Source organism: Equus przewalskii, chromosome 16, assembly GCF_037783145.1.
Source record: "Equus przewalskii isolate Varuska chromosome 16, EquPr2, whole genome shotgun sequence".
Taxonomy (NCBI): domain Eukaryota; kingdom Metazoa; phylum Chordata; class Mammalia; order Perissodactyla; family Equidae; genus Equus; species Equus przewalskii.
Genome location: NC_091846.1, coordinates 1,425,564 through 1,439,773, shown reverse-complemented (window position 1 = coordinate 1,439,773; position 14,210 = coordinate 1,425,564). Strand labels below are relative to the sequence as shown.

General features: G+C 40.4%; 1 protein-coding gene across 6 annotated transcripts in view; it reads right to left on the bottom strand.

Annotated features, from left to right (window-relative positions):
• The window catches only part of IFT88 (intraflagellar transport 88), a 135,562-nt gene that overhangs the window by 64,325 nt on the left and 57,027 nt on the right, over positions 1 to 14,210 (bottom strand). For all 6 annotated transcript variants that reach the window (XM_070577828.1, XM_070577831.1, XM_070577833.1 and 3 more), the window contains 2 exons: positions 11,802 to 11,901; positions 6,054 to 6,140 (listed from right to left, as the gene is read on the bottom strand). In XM_070577828.1, the coding sequence (XP_070433929.1) occupies positions 6,054 to 6,140; positions 11,802 to 11,901 (187 nt within the window). The remainder of the gene's footprint in view (positions 1 to 6,053; positions 6,141 to 11,801; positions 11,902 to 14,210) is intronic.

Sequence of the window (14,210 nt, the reverse complement as noted above, 5' to 3'; positions counted from 1 at the left end):
CCATTTCGAGGGCCCAAATTTCATGTCATTATTACTGCAGTACTATGCTTCCCAAACCTAAAGCATTGAAATAGCTATGGAAGCATCACTATCCTTTCTGCTCCCCCCTCAAACTGGCTGCATCACTTACTAGGTCTTGCATTTCTAGCAATCATCTTCTTTGTCTCTGCTACCAAATGCTCGATCAGAACCTTGCCATTATTCATGCATGCCACGTGGACCTCTCAGTTCTTAAGTAGTGCAGCTGTTTGTGCCATATCAGCTTAGTTAAGCTGAGAGCCACACTTCCTAGAATCCTCTTCCCTGTATGGTTCTCTTCTAGACTTGGCCAAAAGGAACTTCTAGGACATGTAGATTGCAGACATGAAGCAGCAGCCTTTACTTTCTGAAGGTCTTTTGCTGGTCATCAGCTGCAGGACTGATGTCCATGGGTTCCAGTCTGTCCTCACTTACTTCCACTCCACGTCTGGCTCTTCTTCCTGACTGTGCTGTCTCTGCTGACCAGAGCAATCCAGATCCATGATGGTGCTTGGCTGTGGACCCACAGAGGAAGCAGCTGTACAGAGGCAATCACTTCCCATACACCTCTTCATGAAGTCCCCCGTTGGGTGGCTGCTGGACAAACCTGGCTACTTACTCACTGATGGGTGATCCCTTCTCAGTTCCCCAAGTCCCCCTTCCACACCTTCACCTGCATAGCTCCTCTACCACTGTATAAGTTCTAATTCCTATATCCCTTTTCCCGTAACATTCACAGTGACTGCTTCCCTGATTGAACTTTAAAAAAATAGAGAATATAATTCAAATATCATTAAAAAACCCTTTTAAAACATACAATTCTGTGGCATTTAACACATTCACAAAGTTGTACAACCGTCACCAGTATCCATAACATTACATTTCCCTAACATTTTTATCATCCTCGAAAGAAATCCTGCACCAATTAGCAGTCACTCCCCATTCTCCCTTCCCCCCAGCACCTGCCAACCACTAATGTGCTTTCTGTCTCCATGGATTTGTCCATTCTGGACATTTCATAATAAATATAATAATATGTGACTTTTTTTTTTTGAGGAAGATTAGCCCTGAGCTAACATCTGCCGCCAATCCTCCTCTTTTTGCTGAGGAAGCCTGGCCCTGAGCTAACGTTTGCGCCCATCTTCCTCCACTTTATATGTGGGACGCCTGCCACAGCATGGCTTGCCAAGTGGTGCCATGTCTGCACCTGGGATTCGAACAGGAGAACGCCCGTGCCGCTGAGAAGGAGAATGTGCAAACTTAACCACTGTGCCACCAGGCCGGCCCCCATATGTGACTTTTTTACGTCTGGCTTCTTTCACTTAGCATAATGTTTTTGATGTTTATTCATGTTGTACCACTTATCAGTACCTCACTCCTTTTTAGAACTGAATAATATCCCATTGTATGGATATGCCACATTTTGTTTATCCATTCATTGTTGAGACACTTGGGTTGTTTTCACCCACTTTTGGTTATTATAAATGATGCTGCTATGAACATTTATGTACAAGTATTTGTGTGGACTCTGAACTTTGATATAAAAATTGGTACCTAAAAGTAGGGTGCTGCTGTCATAAAAACTAAATCATATAACATTGTCTTTTGGAGTAGGCAGCAGGTAAAATTTAGAAAAGCAGTGAAGGGTTGCTGATGGAGACTGGAGAGATGATGAACCATTAGTGGAGTTTGGAAAAGCAGTGAGCAATTGTTATTAGAGGCTTGATAAAGGGCAAGGCATGTTTTGTAGTCACGAGACAACTGTTCCTTGGCATCTACATTGACTTAGAAGATAGAAAATGTACTTAATGAACATGTACATGTGGCTAAGGAGGTTGCTGAAAGTGCCAACTAAGGTATTTTAACTGGGTGTGATAAGGTACAGTGAGAGAGAGGAGCTAAGGAGAGAACTATTCAGAGTTTGCAGCTAGAATTGAGAAGAAATATGGAGGAACTAGGACTTGATGTGTGGGAAAATAAAATTATTTAATGTCTCCAGTTTCTCTTGGTGGCAAAAGATTCTCAAAGTAAGAAATGGTTGCATGGTAGAGATCAAATCAAGGGTATAGCTCTGACATCCTTTGCAAACAAGACTTAAGGCAGTGCCTAGCAGAGTAGAGCCTCTCTCTCAAGTAGAAAAAAGCTTCTAAGCATCTTTAGGGCTCTATTCCACAGCATCCTTGTACACCTAAGAGAAAAAGGGGTCTGCTTTGAAAAGAATTATGGATTTGGCTTTTGGGGCATGAAGGAAATCCTAATGAGATTTATAGAAATCTGCCAAGTTTTTAAGGGAGTTGTACTAACAAAAGTGTTCCCAGATTAGATTAAATTAGGGACAGACCCAGTCCAAAATGAAAAAAGGTCTCTGGGCCTAAAATTTTTCTGGGCAGAAGGCAGACTAACAAAGTTAATCAGCTGCAAACATAAGTTATTTTTTCTATAGAACAAAGGGGTTCTCAGAAGACAGAACCAAGTACTACAGAGACTAAAGGATTGGGGGATCACTCCAATCAGAGCTGGGCCCTAATCAAGGAATATTCCCTTCTCCCACATTAGGGGCGCTGACACACGTGCTTAGCTGGATTTCAGAACTGTTAAGGACCAGTGACTGTTAGGTGCTTCCATCTCACCCCTTTTGAATGGCAGTGTTTATTACAGTTATCCCATTCTTATCTCACTACATCCTGTGAGATGTAGTGTATGGGGGCAGATGACATGTTTTTATTATTCCCAGAACTCTGGATCAAGAGGACCTGTGCCTGAGAAAGCCCCATCTCTATCCAGACCTGATGTAGATGACAGCCTTTGAGCCTGATACTGTAACTGCACGAGACCATGAGAGTCTTGGGAGAGGTTAAGTACATTTTGCATATGGAAAGGATGTGAATAATTTGGGCTTGAATGCAGGCAGTGATAGATTGTTAAAATAATGCCCCTAATAGATCACATCTCCCAGTATTCATGCCCTTGTATGGTTCTTTCCTATGTTTGTTTTTCCCAATATGATAACAACAAATTCAACGCACACAAAAGCCTGAGAAGCACCTGTGCACAGGGGTCTCCTCTTATGGACCCTATCCCATGTAAGAAGTCTGGGCTTGTGGCCAGCCCCATGGTCGAGTGGTTGGGTTCATGCACTCCACTTTGGCGGCCTGGGGTTTTGCTGGTTCAGATCCTGGGTACAGACATGGCACCTCTCATCAGGCCATGCTGAGGCAGTGTCCCACAGGCCACAACCAGAGACACTCACAACTAGAATATACAACTATGTACTGGGGGGCTTTGGGGAGAAGAATAAAAAAATTAAGAAAAGAAGATTGGCAACAGTTGTTAGCTCAGGTGCCAATCTTAAAAAAAAAAAAAGAAATCTGGGCTCTTCCACCGGAGAAGCACTGTGAAAGAGGACTAAGACGCCTGGCCAACAGCTCAGCTAAGTGCCAGACATCAGGGAAGCATCTGAGACTCAGTCAAGCCTCAGATGATGGCAGCAGTATGAATGATCCCAGGCCGGACCAGCAGAAGGACCACTCAGGTAAACCCAGTCCCTTCAGGTAGAAGGTGAGCAAATACATAGTTATTTTAAGCCACTAAGTTTTGGGGTGGCTTATTACAGAGCAATAGAAAACTGATACAACTATATACTGGATACCAAAAATATATCTTCAACTATATATTAAATATAACTACATAAGAGACATCATTCTTCCTCAAAACAACCATTTTCCTCACAACCAGGCACAACAAATTATTGATCTGATGCTCCACTGGCTCTGCTCAGTTGACTAAATCTAACCAATCTCTTCCTTCTTTAAAAATGTTCTTGGTCTCCTCCCATACATTCACCAAGCTTGGTAAAGACTTGATCACTCATGAAACCATGTTCACAAAATTCACTCACAATTTCCTACATTCAACACGTAACGGCTGTAGTGGAGGCTGCGCCTCGCCCCTGAGACCTGTCCTTCAGAGCTGCCGGGAATGGTGCCGGCCGCCAGCCTTGGCCGCCAGCCCTGGCCGCCAGCCCTGTCTACGAATTACCCTGGGCCGAAGAGGCAGAGGCACCATGCCTGAAGTCCTGCCCCTCCTGTGAGCAGGCCAGATATCCAGCGACTGGGTGACACAGGGCTACGGAGGCCCAGTCCCCTCACCCCAAGAGGGGAGAGTGCTGAGCTGCCGTCCCAGCTTCAAAGTGTCCTACAGGGTTGGCTCAGGCCTTGTGGTGACTACATCGCAGCCTCATGTCTCCCTCTGCGCAATGCTGCTTCCTACCTTTCTCCCTGCGGTGCTGATCCACAGAGCTCTCCCCAGCAAACTTCCTGCAGGTTAATCTCCATCTCGGAGTCTGCGTCTCACCGGCGACAGCGGCCTTGTCTGAGCTTTCCTTTTCTTGTACTACCTCTCTGATTTCACTATTACATACTTCCTCTTCGTGCCTTCCTTTACTTCAAAGAAAGCATCCTATAGTTCTTCTGCTGTCTTCCCGATCTGATTCTTACTCTGGCCTCTTCAACGTATGCACACCCCAAAGTTAGTTCTCAGTTCTGTGCTATGCTCTCACCCTTGGAGATACCCTCTATTGTCTTAGCTCAGGCTGCTATAACAGAATACCACAGACTGTGTGACTTGAACAACAAATATTTATTTCTCACAGTTCTGGAGGCTGGGAGGTCCAAGATCAAGGTGTCAGCAAATTCGGGGTCTGGTGAGAGCCCAGTTCGCGGTTTGCAGATGGCCTCCTTGCTGCGTCCTCTTATGGCGGAGACAGCGCACTCTGGTCTCCTCTTCTATCAAGGGCACTAACCCCATCATGGGGGCTCCCTCCTTATGACCTCATCTAACATAACAGAGCCCTCACCTCCAAATATAGTCACACTGGGGACTAGGGCTTCAATATACGAATTTTGGGGGCACACAGACAATCAGTCCATAGCATCTATTATCAAAGGTTTAACCTTTACAGAGACGATCATCACATTTTATCTCTGACCCTGACGTCTTGTCTGAGATCAGCATCACATGCCTCCTGGACATTTCTATTTGAATGTATCACCAACAGTACAAACACTTTTAAAATATATTTAAAAACACACTCAGCATTTTTCTCCTGAACCTGAACCCTCCTCTGGACATGAACTTGACACCACTCTCCTGCCAGCAGATTTAGAACACTGGAGCCACCTTCACCAGTGGTCTGACCTCTCTCCCATCCTAACACGTGTGAGGGGGGAACACCTTCCCAGCGTGACGTTAGTTCAGCAGGGCAGCAGTCCCCAATGGTGCACAGAGCGGAAGCTCCCTGGGGACTGGACACGTTCTAACTAAACACAGCAATCCTGAGGCTCATCTCCCTGCCCAGCGTTCTCGTCTCTGTGCTTTTGTTTACTCCTTTGGTCTCCCCACAAACGTTTCTTTCTCTCTTATCTATATTCTGACTTTCAAGATCCAACCTTAGGAAATCTTCCCTGAAAGTCATAAATTAAAAGGTTATTTGCCTCCTCTGAATGTCTCAAGTACTTGCTATCCACATTAATTTGTTTTCTGCCAACCTTCCTTTCTTCCTTCCTAGTCTACCCACCTGCCTTCTTTGTTCCAAATGAAGAAAGTTCCCTTTTAAACTTCTGGTATTCCCCATGACTGGCATCAGTAGATGCTCAAGTATGCTTGTTATCGATGACACTGTAACCATACATAAATCATTTCACCCAAGATGTCACTTTCTTTATTCCCAACATGGAGTTGAAATGTATCTCTAGCTCATCTCCCAGATCTACACTCTAATTCTATGATGTGATGCTTACCACCACAATTTTTTTCCCTCCTTCTCCTTCTGAAGATGGTCCTCTCACTCACATCCATGAACTCACTCCTGGCCCAGAACTTATCACGACCAGACCCTCTATACACTCCATTCTGCTGACATCTCCACCAGTCTTCTTTGGAGCTGCTCCTTAGGCATGCTCCTCAGGCAGAAATTTAGCAACATAAAAATATCACATTACCAAAACTCTTAATTGTGAAAAAAAAACAGAACTTACCAAATAATACAGGAATGAGAGGTTGGTTGCAGCTGCACTTTTCACTCTACTGTCCTTTTTTTCAAACATTTTTAAGGTCTCTACAGCCTAGAAATGAAATATCTGAAAGTTATTACTACAGTAACATGACAGTATTCAGGCTTAAGATTGGGGAAAAGATCAGTCAGTGTATCTAGAGGGGAAGACCAAGGAAGGGCAAAAGAGGGTAGGACTAATATCTTTAAGAAAACAGATAACAAGATGAGAATTTCATTTGAGAATTAAAATTTATAAAAAAGAATAAAATGAAACTAAAAATAAAATAACTAAAATTAAGAACACAATAGATGGGTTTAACAGCAGATTAGAAACAGCTGAAAAGAAGAGTAAATAGCGAGCCTTGTGACACAGTTTAGTGTTTATCTTGCATAATGAGGTGGGGGTAAGGTTTTATTTAAAATACATGATCAAATTTGCTATTTACAGAATAATTCTAGAATTTCCGCTTCTGGCTATCAGAGACTAGCCTATAGAAAACCATTGTCCTACAGAGAACAATTAGAAAAGCTTGATGAAGCACTGAAAATATTTTTGAAGGCAATGGAGAGCTACTAAGGCAACCAGGATTTTAAGGTCAAGATCCCAGAAAATGTTCAGACTGAAATAAGCACTGCAAAAGAAAAGGTTAAAACAGGGGACTGGCCCCATGGCCAAGCGGTTAAGTTTGCACACTCTGCTTCGGTGGCCCAGGGTTTCGCTGGTTTGGATCCTGGGCGTGGACCTAGCACCACTCATCAGGCCATGCTGAGGCGGCATCCCACATAGCAGAACCAGTAGGACCTACAACTAGAATACACAACTATGTACTGAAGGAGCTTTGGGGAGAAGAGGAAAAAAAAGAAAAGACTGGCAATGGATGTTAGCTCAGGTGCCAATCTTTAAAAAAAAAAGTAAAAAAAAAAAAGGTTAAAACACGTTCTTAGAAAAGAACATAAGAGGGGCCAGCCTATTGGCATAGCGGTTAAGTTCATGCGCTCGGCTTCGGTGGCCCAGGGTTCACAGGTTCAGATCCCAGGCACAGACCTAGCACCATTTGTAAAACCAAGCTGTGGTGGCATGCCACATAAAATAGAGGAAGAATGGCACAGATGTTGCTCAGTGACAATCTTCTCCAAGCAAACAGGAAGATCGGGGGCCAGCCGGGGGGCGTAGCAGTTAAGTTTGTGTGCTCTGCTTCAGCGGCCCAGGGTTCGCCAGTTCAGATCCCAGATGCAGACCTACGCACTGCTTATCAAGCTGTGCTGTGGCAGGTGGCCCACATATAAAACAGAGGAAGATGGGCACGCAGATGTTAGCCCAGGACCCCTTTTCCTAAAAAAAAAAAAAAAAAGAGGAAGATTGGCAATAAATGCTAGCTCAGGGCTGATCTTTCTTACAAAAATAAAAAAAGAAGAACATAAGAGACATATGGAAACACAGTGAAAAGGTCTAATACAAATGTAACTGGAGTTCCAAAAAGAAAAGAAAGATGAATGGCTGAGAATTTTCTAAAACTGATGACAGAACATAATTCTGGGAGTATATAAAAAAGATCTGAAATAAATTGAAATATAATTACATTTTCAAGCCATGAGAAATGAAGGTACATATTTAACTACCTGCCAGGTCTAACCTTAAGCAAATACGACATTTGGGACAGGCAGACATCTTGCATGAAAGGCAAATGAGTACTCAACCTAGAAATTACTGAGAAATATGAGAGAAAAAAAAAAAAGCAGAGAAAGGCAATGGGTTTCCTTCCTTTAAAATACATTTACTGGAGAGAGTGCTTGGCCTCTTGGTGCCTCCTGCTTCTGGGGAGAAGCTGCTCCAAGCAGAAATCCCACTCTAGCTTTTACAGCGGCATCAGCTATTGCTGATAGAATATGCCTGACAAATGAATATGGAAAACGCCTGAGAAGTCTTATCTTTGTGCTGTGCAAATTTCTGACCTCAAAAGAGGTACAACAAATGGAGTACCATTAAGCATGTTGACTCAGTTTTTTTTACGGTAGAAGATTTTAAAACACTAGAATCGTATACCTTGGTTATAATATGAGTAAATTATTATTTTTTCAAAGGATTTTTTATTGTTTTAAAGAAAACCTTTGGAAGTTTCCGGGCCAGTAGTTTATAATTCCACAAAGTAAACTCTGGAAGAAAAACCTCCAAATATCATACCCTCACATTTGAGATTCTTTTTCTCACTTATCTTGTGGAAGGATCTTCTCTAAAACTATCAAGAAGTTCCTAAAACTTACCGCAGACATTACTGCTGCCTACATTGTTCATCCTGCAGAACCGACTTCATTGAATCTGTACACAACCTCCGCAGCTATCAATGCAAAAGCCACTGCTGTTTTGAACCTCTAAGCTTTATAAGCTGCATTTCACTTTGAATAAGAATTCAGATGTTTTAATCTTTACTCTTAGATTGTGGCATGATAAATGTATGTGTTAATTTAAAATATAAGGTACATGAACAGGTATAATTCACACAAACATTAAACTCTCTGAAGCCAAGTGTAGAGGAAAGAAAGGCTCTTCTCTAATATTTATGTCATCCACAAAGGACAATATCAAAAGCAGGGTAACAAACAACAACAATCACTTTTCTAAAAATAGAATGCTACAGTAGTTTATACCACTCCTTTTAGAAATAGCTATTCATATTATAGTCAAGGAAACGTATTGGATTTTTAACTTTTCATATGTGCTAATTTGTGGCTCATTAGTAACAATACTTTTAAGACTACATTTAACATCAAATTATTCTCCCCCAAAAAAGTTACTATAAATTCAAACAAGATGTAAAAAGCAATGCAATCCAAAGCTATTACTTAAACGAAATAAAAGTATTTTGAACCTAAAACATCCATTTAAAAACATCTGAGAGAATAAAAACATACTTCATATTTTAAGTTTCTAAACTATACATTATTCTAAAAAGGCTAATTACTTGAATAAAAGGAACATTCTCAGGTATTTTTTAGCTTTGAAATAGGCTGTTTTCACAACCGTTCTTTATATGTTCAAGGAATGCATATCCAACGTTTGTTTTTAAGAGTAAAACATAAATCAATTTATTTAAAAATAAAAGTGATAAAAGTACACAAAGTTAAATTTAGGTGTAAATGGCAAAACAAATAATGACAATAAAACGTTGTGGGGCTGGTCTGGTGGCGCAGTAGTTAAGTTTGCACATTCCGCTTTTTGGCGGCCAGGGGTTTACTGGTTCGGATCCCAGGTGCGGACATGGCACCGCTTGGCAAAAGCCACGCTGTGGTAGGTGTCCCACATATAAAGTAGAGGAAGATGGGCAGGGATGATAGCTCAGGGCCAGTCTTCCTCAGCAAAAAGAGGAGGATTGGCAGTAGTTACCTCAGGGCTAAGCTTCCTCAAAAAAACAAAAAACAAAAAACAAAAAACAAAACGTTGCTAGTTTGGTTGCTTTTTTTCCCCCAAAAAACAAATAGGAAAATAGATATGTCACCATTTTAGTTTTCTTTCCTGGCTAACGCCATCTAGCTACTGGCTTCAGCATTCCATGGAGTCTGTCTGTATACTATCACTGGCTATTAGACCAAACTACTTCATTTCATCCACCTTTGGCTTTTTAGTGGAGTTCTTTCTCCATTACAAAAGTGACTACAAAATAACACTATCATGACAAGGAACCAAACTCAGATTTCAGCACCTTTTCTTTAAAAAGTATTTAGAGGGTCCGGCCCAGTGGTGCAGCGGTTAAGTTTGCATGTTCTGCTTTGGTGGCCCGGGGTTCACCAGCTCAGATCGTGGGTGCAGACCTAGGCACTGCTTGTCAAGCCATGCTCTGGCAAGCGTCCCACATATAAAGTAGAGGAAGATGGGCACAGATGTTAGCTCAGGGCCAGTCTTCCTCAGCAAAAAGAGGAGGATTGGCAGCAGATATTAGCTCAGGGCTAATCTTCCTCCAAAAAACAACTTAAAAAATACTTTTTTAAAGTATTTAAACTACTGAATTATATAAGAAAGGATATATTTTTCTTTTACCTTGAATTGTAAGTAAAGTAGTCCTCATCAAATGATCATTCTGAGTTATGTCAACCCAATCCTTTTTAACCTAATAGTGTTCTCTTCAAACTAAGATTGTATTATACCCATACTTACAATATGCAAACAAAAGAAACACAAAGTAAAAGCAGCAATGTTGAAAAGGAAGCAGAAATTACATTTTAAAAATATAGATAAACTAATTGTTATTAAAATCTTGAAAATACAAATGGAACAAAAGATATGCTGAATGAGGATAGCTGAGAAAGCAGTAAACAATAAGATGTGGGTTAAATTAATTTTAATATGAAAAAATTAGAGAGTTTCTTCCTTAATGGGCACAGTTTTAAAACATGAACTATGGTAATACATTGTGAAATCTTTCAAACAAGACCATTTAAAAATAAAATATCAAGAGAAAATTGGCAAACATGGTTTTCTCTATTTTGTTACCTACAACAATATTTCTTACACACACAAAAATTACTCTTTTGGTCCATAGATGACTTCAGCAAGACAATAAAGACCAATTTGTCTCACTTCATTTCCACTGAAAGAGCATTACAACAGTATTAGAGAGTTATCAGTGGCATTTTTAATGACCAAGGGTGTGATAATCAAATGACAGAACAGATGTAAAGATACTTCGAAAAGTCTTTCAGTGCTTTACAAATGCTAAAAATTTTTAAGCATACTAAATTCAACTACACAATGGAACAAGTCCATGGCACTCCATTATGTTAATCAATAATCACAACATGAACACTGGGGCTGCTTTATTCTACTCTCAAGTCTCAGGGTAGCTGGCGTTCTCCCCCAACTTCTAGAAAGGGGTTAGTCATTTCTATTGTCTCCTAGACAAAAGAAAGGTCCTTAAGTAGGAAGAAAAATTGAAAACAGGCTTGGGATAGGATGTAGGAAAGATATTGTGGCTTTCTCTGGCCCTGTTCTCTGAGTCTAAGCTTGGAGGAGCTAAGTTTTCTATTTGTGGGCACATATGACACTAACCATTGGCTTTATAAACTAGGATATCAAGTTTCATTCTGTTTATCCTCTTTTATTATTTTCCCCTACCCCCACCCCTCAAAGCTGTCTATTCTTATCACAACTATGTCTCATTTGAGACAGATTTCATATTGAAGGGGGGTAACTGTTCCACCTCCACCCATGGTAGCAAGGTAGCAGTGGTACCAGTGAGAGATCCTGGAAGGTTCTGAAACTGCTTAGCAATGGGACCATTTTATGCCCAAAGCACCATTAATGCGTAAACTAAATATGTAAAACAGGTAACGGGAAAGCTGTTCTGGTGAAAACAGTAGATGAAGTGTCAAGCTACTATCCAGGCTCCTGGTCTTGCTTAGTCCCTACACATAATCCCTCATTCTGAAAAACCTCAGAGTTTCAGGGACAGTTCCCAAACCCCTAGGGAAAAGTTGATCTCTGGACTAGAATACGGTTCAGTAATTTAGCAACCATGCTTTACATGGAAAGTATTTATATTTTAAGAAACAAGACAAACAGGTCAAAGTTAAAATAAAGTAATACTATATTAATGGAAGTTATGTTAGGACAGAAATAAAAATATTACTCAACTTCAGAATAATCACAGATAAAAATTATTCTACAAAGGAGTTTCCCAATACTATGGCTTTGACCAATTAACATATGAAATTTCACCTAAAAATTTTTAAAACTTACTTGGTTAAAGTCCTTTTGTCTCAAGTACGTAATCGCTTTGTTTATTTCCAGATCATTTGCTAGCTCTACATATTGAGAAGCTTTCACAACTTCAACACACCTATAACGTAAAGCATAAAAACGTTACTTTATTTTGGTTTGATATATTTATGTTGTTTGTGGTTTTCTTAAATGTGACTTTCAAAAACTTTTTAAAGTGCCCCTCGTGTTTTATAAGGTTAAGCAAGCACTGATTTCTTCCAATACAGGCATTAAGTTACTGAACGCTTCAGTTTTAAACTAATTTTCTTACCCAATTTTTCATTAGCCTGTCATCACTTCTAATTATTTATGGTATTTTAAATAAAATTGGATTGGGCTCAACATTCTAATTTTAATTAACTACTAAAACAATTTTAATTTATAACAGATAAAATTGTTTCTTTTTTTTTTTCAACTTAAATGCTCTGATGGTGAGAAAAATGTTACAGAGTTTGCAGAATATATTTAATTTTTTATGTCCAAACTTAGACTATCGTAGATCTGTTCCCCAAAGCACACAGAACATTTATTTTTAACTATTTGTCAGGCACTGCACTAATTCCTTTATAAGCATTGTCACGTTTAATCCTTACAACAAACCTTGAAACACAGGCATTATCTCTGTTTTTTATATAGGAAAATGGAAGATCTGAGATCACACAGATAGAAAACGGTCAAGTGAGAGTCTGAACTGAATTTTAGTTGATATCAAATTCATTTGCACCAAGACAAATGTTTTTCAAATTGAGGTCAACTGAAATTAATTTAGTGGATCATGATTTGTATTTAAAAAAAAATTTAAAAATGTCAAAGGACATCATACATAATGAGGGCAAGGATTGTTTCATGAAACTTGTTTCAGTAAACAATGTAAAATACACTTTTTTTCCAAAGATTTTATTTTTCCTTTTTCTCCCCAAACCACCCCCCCCATACATAGTTGTGTATTTTCAGTTGTGGGTCCTTCTAGTTGTGGCATGTGGGACGCCACCTCAGCACGGCCTGACGAGCATTGCCATGTCCGCGCCCAGGATCTAAACCGGCAAAACCCTGGGCCGCCAAAGCGGAGCGCATGAACTTAACCACTCGGCCAGGGGGCTGGCCCCTAAAATACATTTCTTACTGAGGGTCTGGTTCAAAAATGTTTCAAAGCCACTGGCCTTGATCAATAATTTTAAAATATTACAGCAGGGCCAGGCCTGGTGGCCTAGTGGTTAACTATGGCACGCTTTGCTTTGGCAGCCTGGGTTTGGTTCCTGGGCATGGACATATACCACTCATCTATCAGTGGCCATGCTGTGGCGGCATCCTACATACGAAATAAAGGAAGACTGGCACAGATGTTAGCTCAGGGCAAATCTTCCTCAGCCAAAAGAGGAAGACTGGCAACAGATGTTAGTTCAGGGTGAATCTACTTCAGGAAAATAAAAAAAAAGCAGAAGATCCCTTTCTTCAAGCAAAATCTTTAGTTTTTTAATCCCAATTTATAAAAGAGCCCCACTGCTTGAAGTGGGGAGAGAGGACTTGAAGCCCTGCCTGCTCAGTAGCCCTGTGAATGGCCCTCTGTCCCCATTCCAACCCCAGCAAAGCAGCCTGTAGACTTGGCTAACAAGACTTCAATTTGAAAATAATTTGAAAACTACTGATTCAGTAATACATTCAGCAAATATTTACTGAATGTCTAGTATATGTCAGACATTATGTTTGGTATAGGGACTATAAGGATAAATAAGATACGGTTCATGCCCTTGTGGAGGAAGTAGACGAGCAAATTAAGTCTTGTGTAAGAACTATTATAAAAGAATACGGGGGTGGAGACTCTAAACTAGACTGGGAAAGGTATTTCAGAAATGTCTGAGCTCAGTTTGAAGAATAAGTATGAACTGATTTGACAAAAAGGGGAAGGGCATTTCAGGAAGAGAGAATAGTATGTCCACAAATGTGGAAGACCAAGAATCAGGAAATATTTAAGAACCTGATTCATTCACCATGGTGCTGTTTAAAATCAAGTGCTTCAAAGACAAATACATCAGGCTCTCCTCTTTACCTTTCTCAAATGGGGTTCTGCGAAGGAATAACGCCCTGCAGAAAAGCATCTGAGTCACTTTTTCTCAATTTTCCTAAGGACAGTACACAGCTCTTATCATTCCAGATGCATAGGACGCCTTAGAACCTTAGGGCTTAATTACCTTGAGGAATCAATATTAGAAGGGCTGTCAATGTTTGGACCTGGGAGAACACTCTTCTCTCTACTTAGAACATCTTCCCATCCTTCCTTCCCTTTTATCCTTGCTAATCCTTCAGGTCTCAACCCAAATGTCACTTCATCTGGGAAGCCTTCCACACAACACCAGACTACATCAGCAATTAGCAATTGCTGCTGAGCAA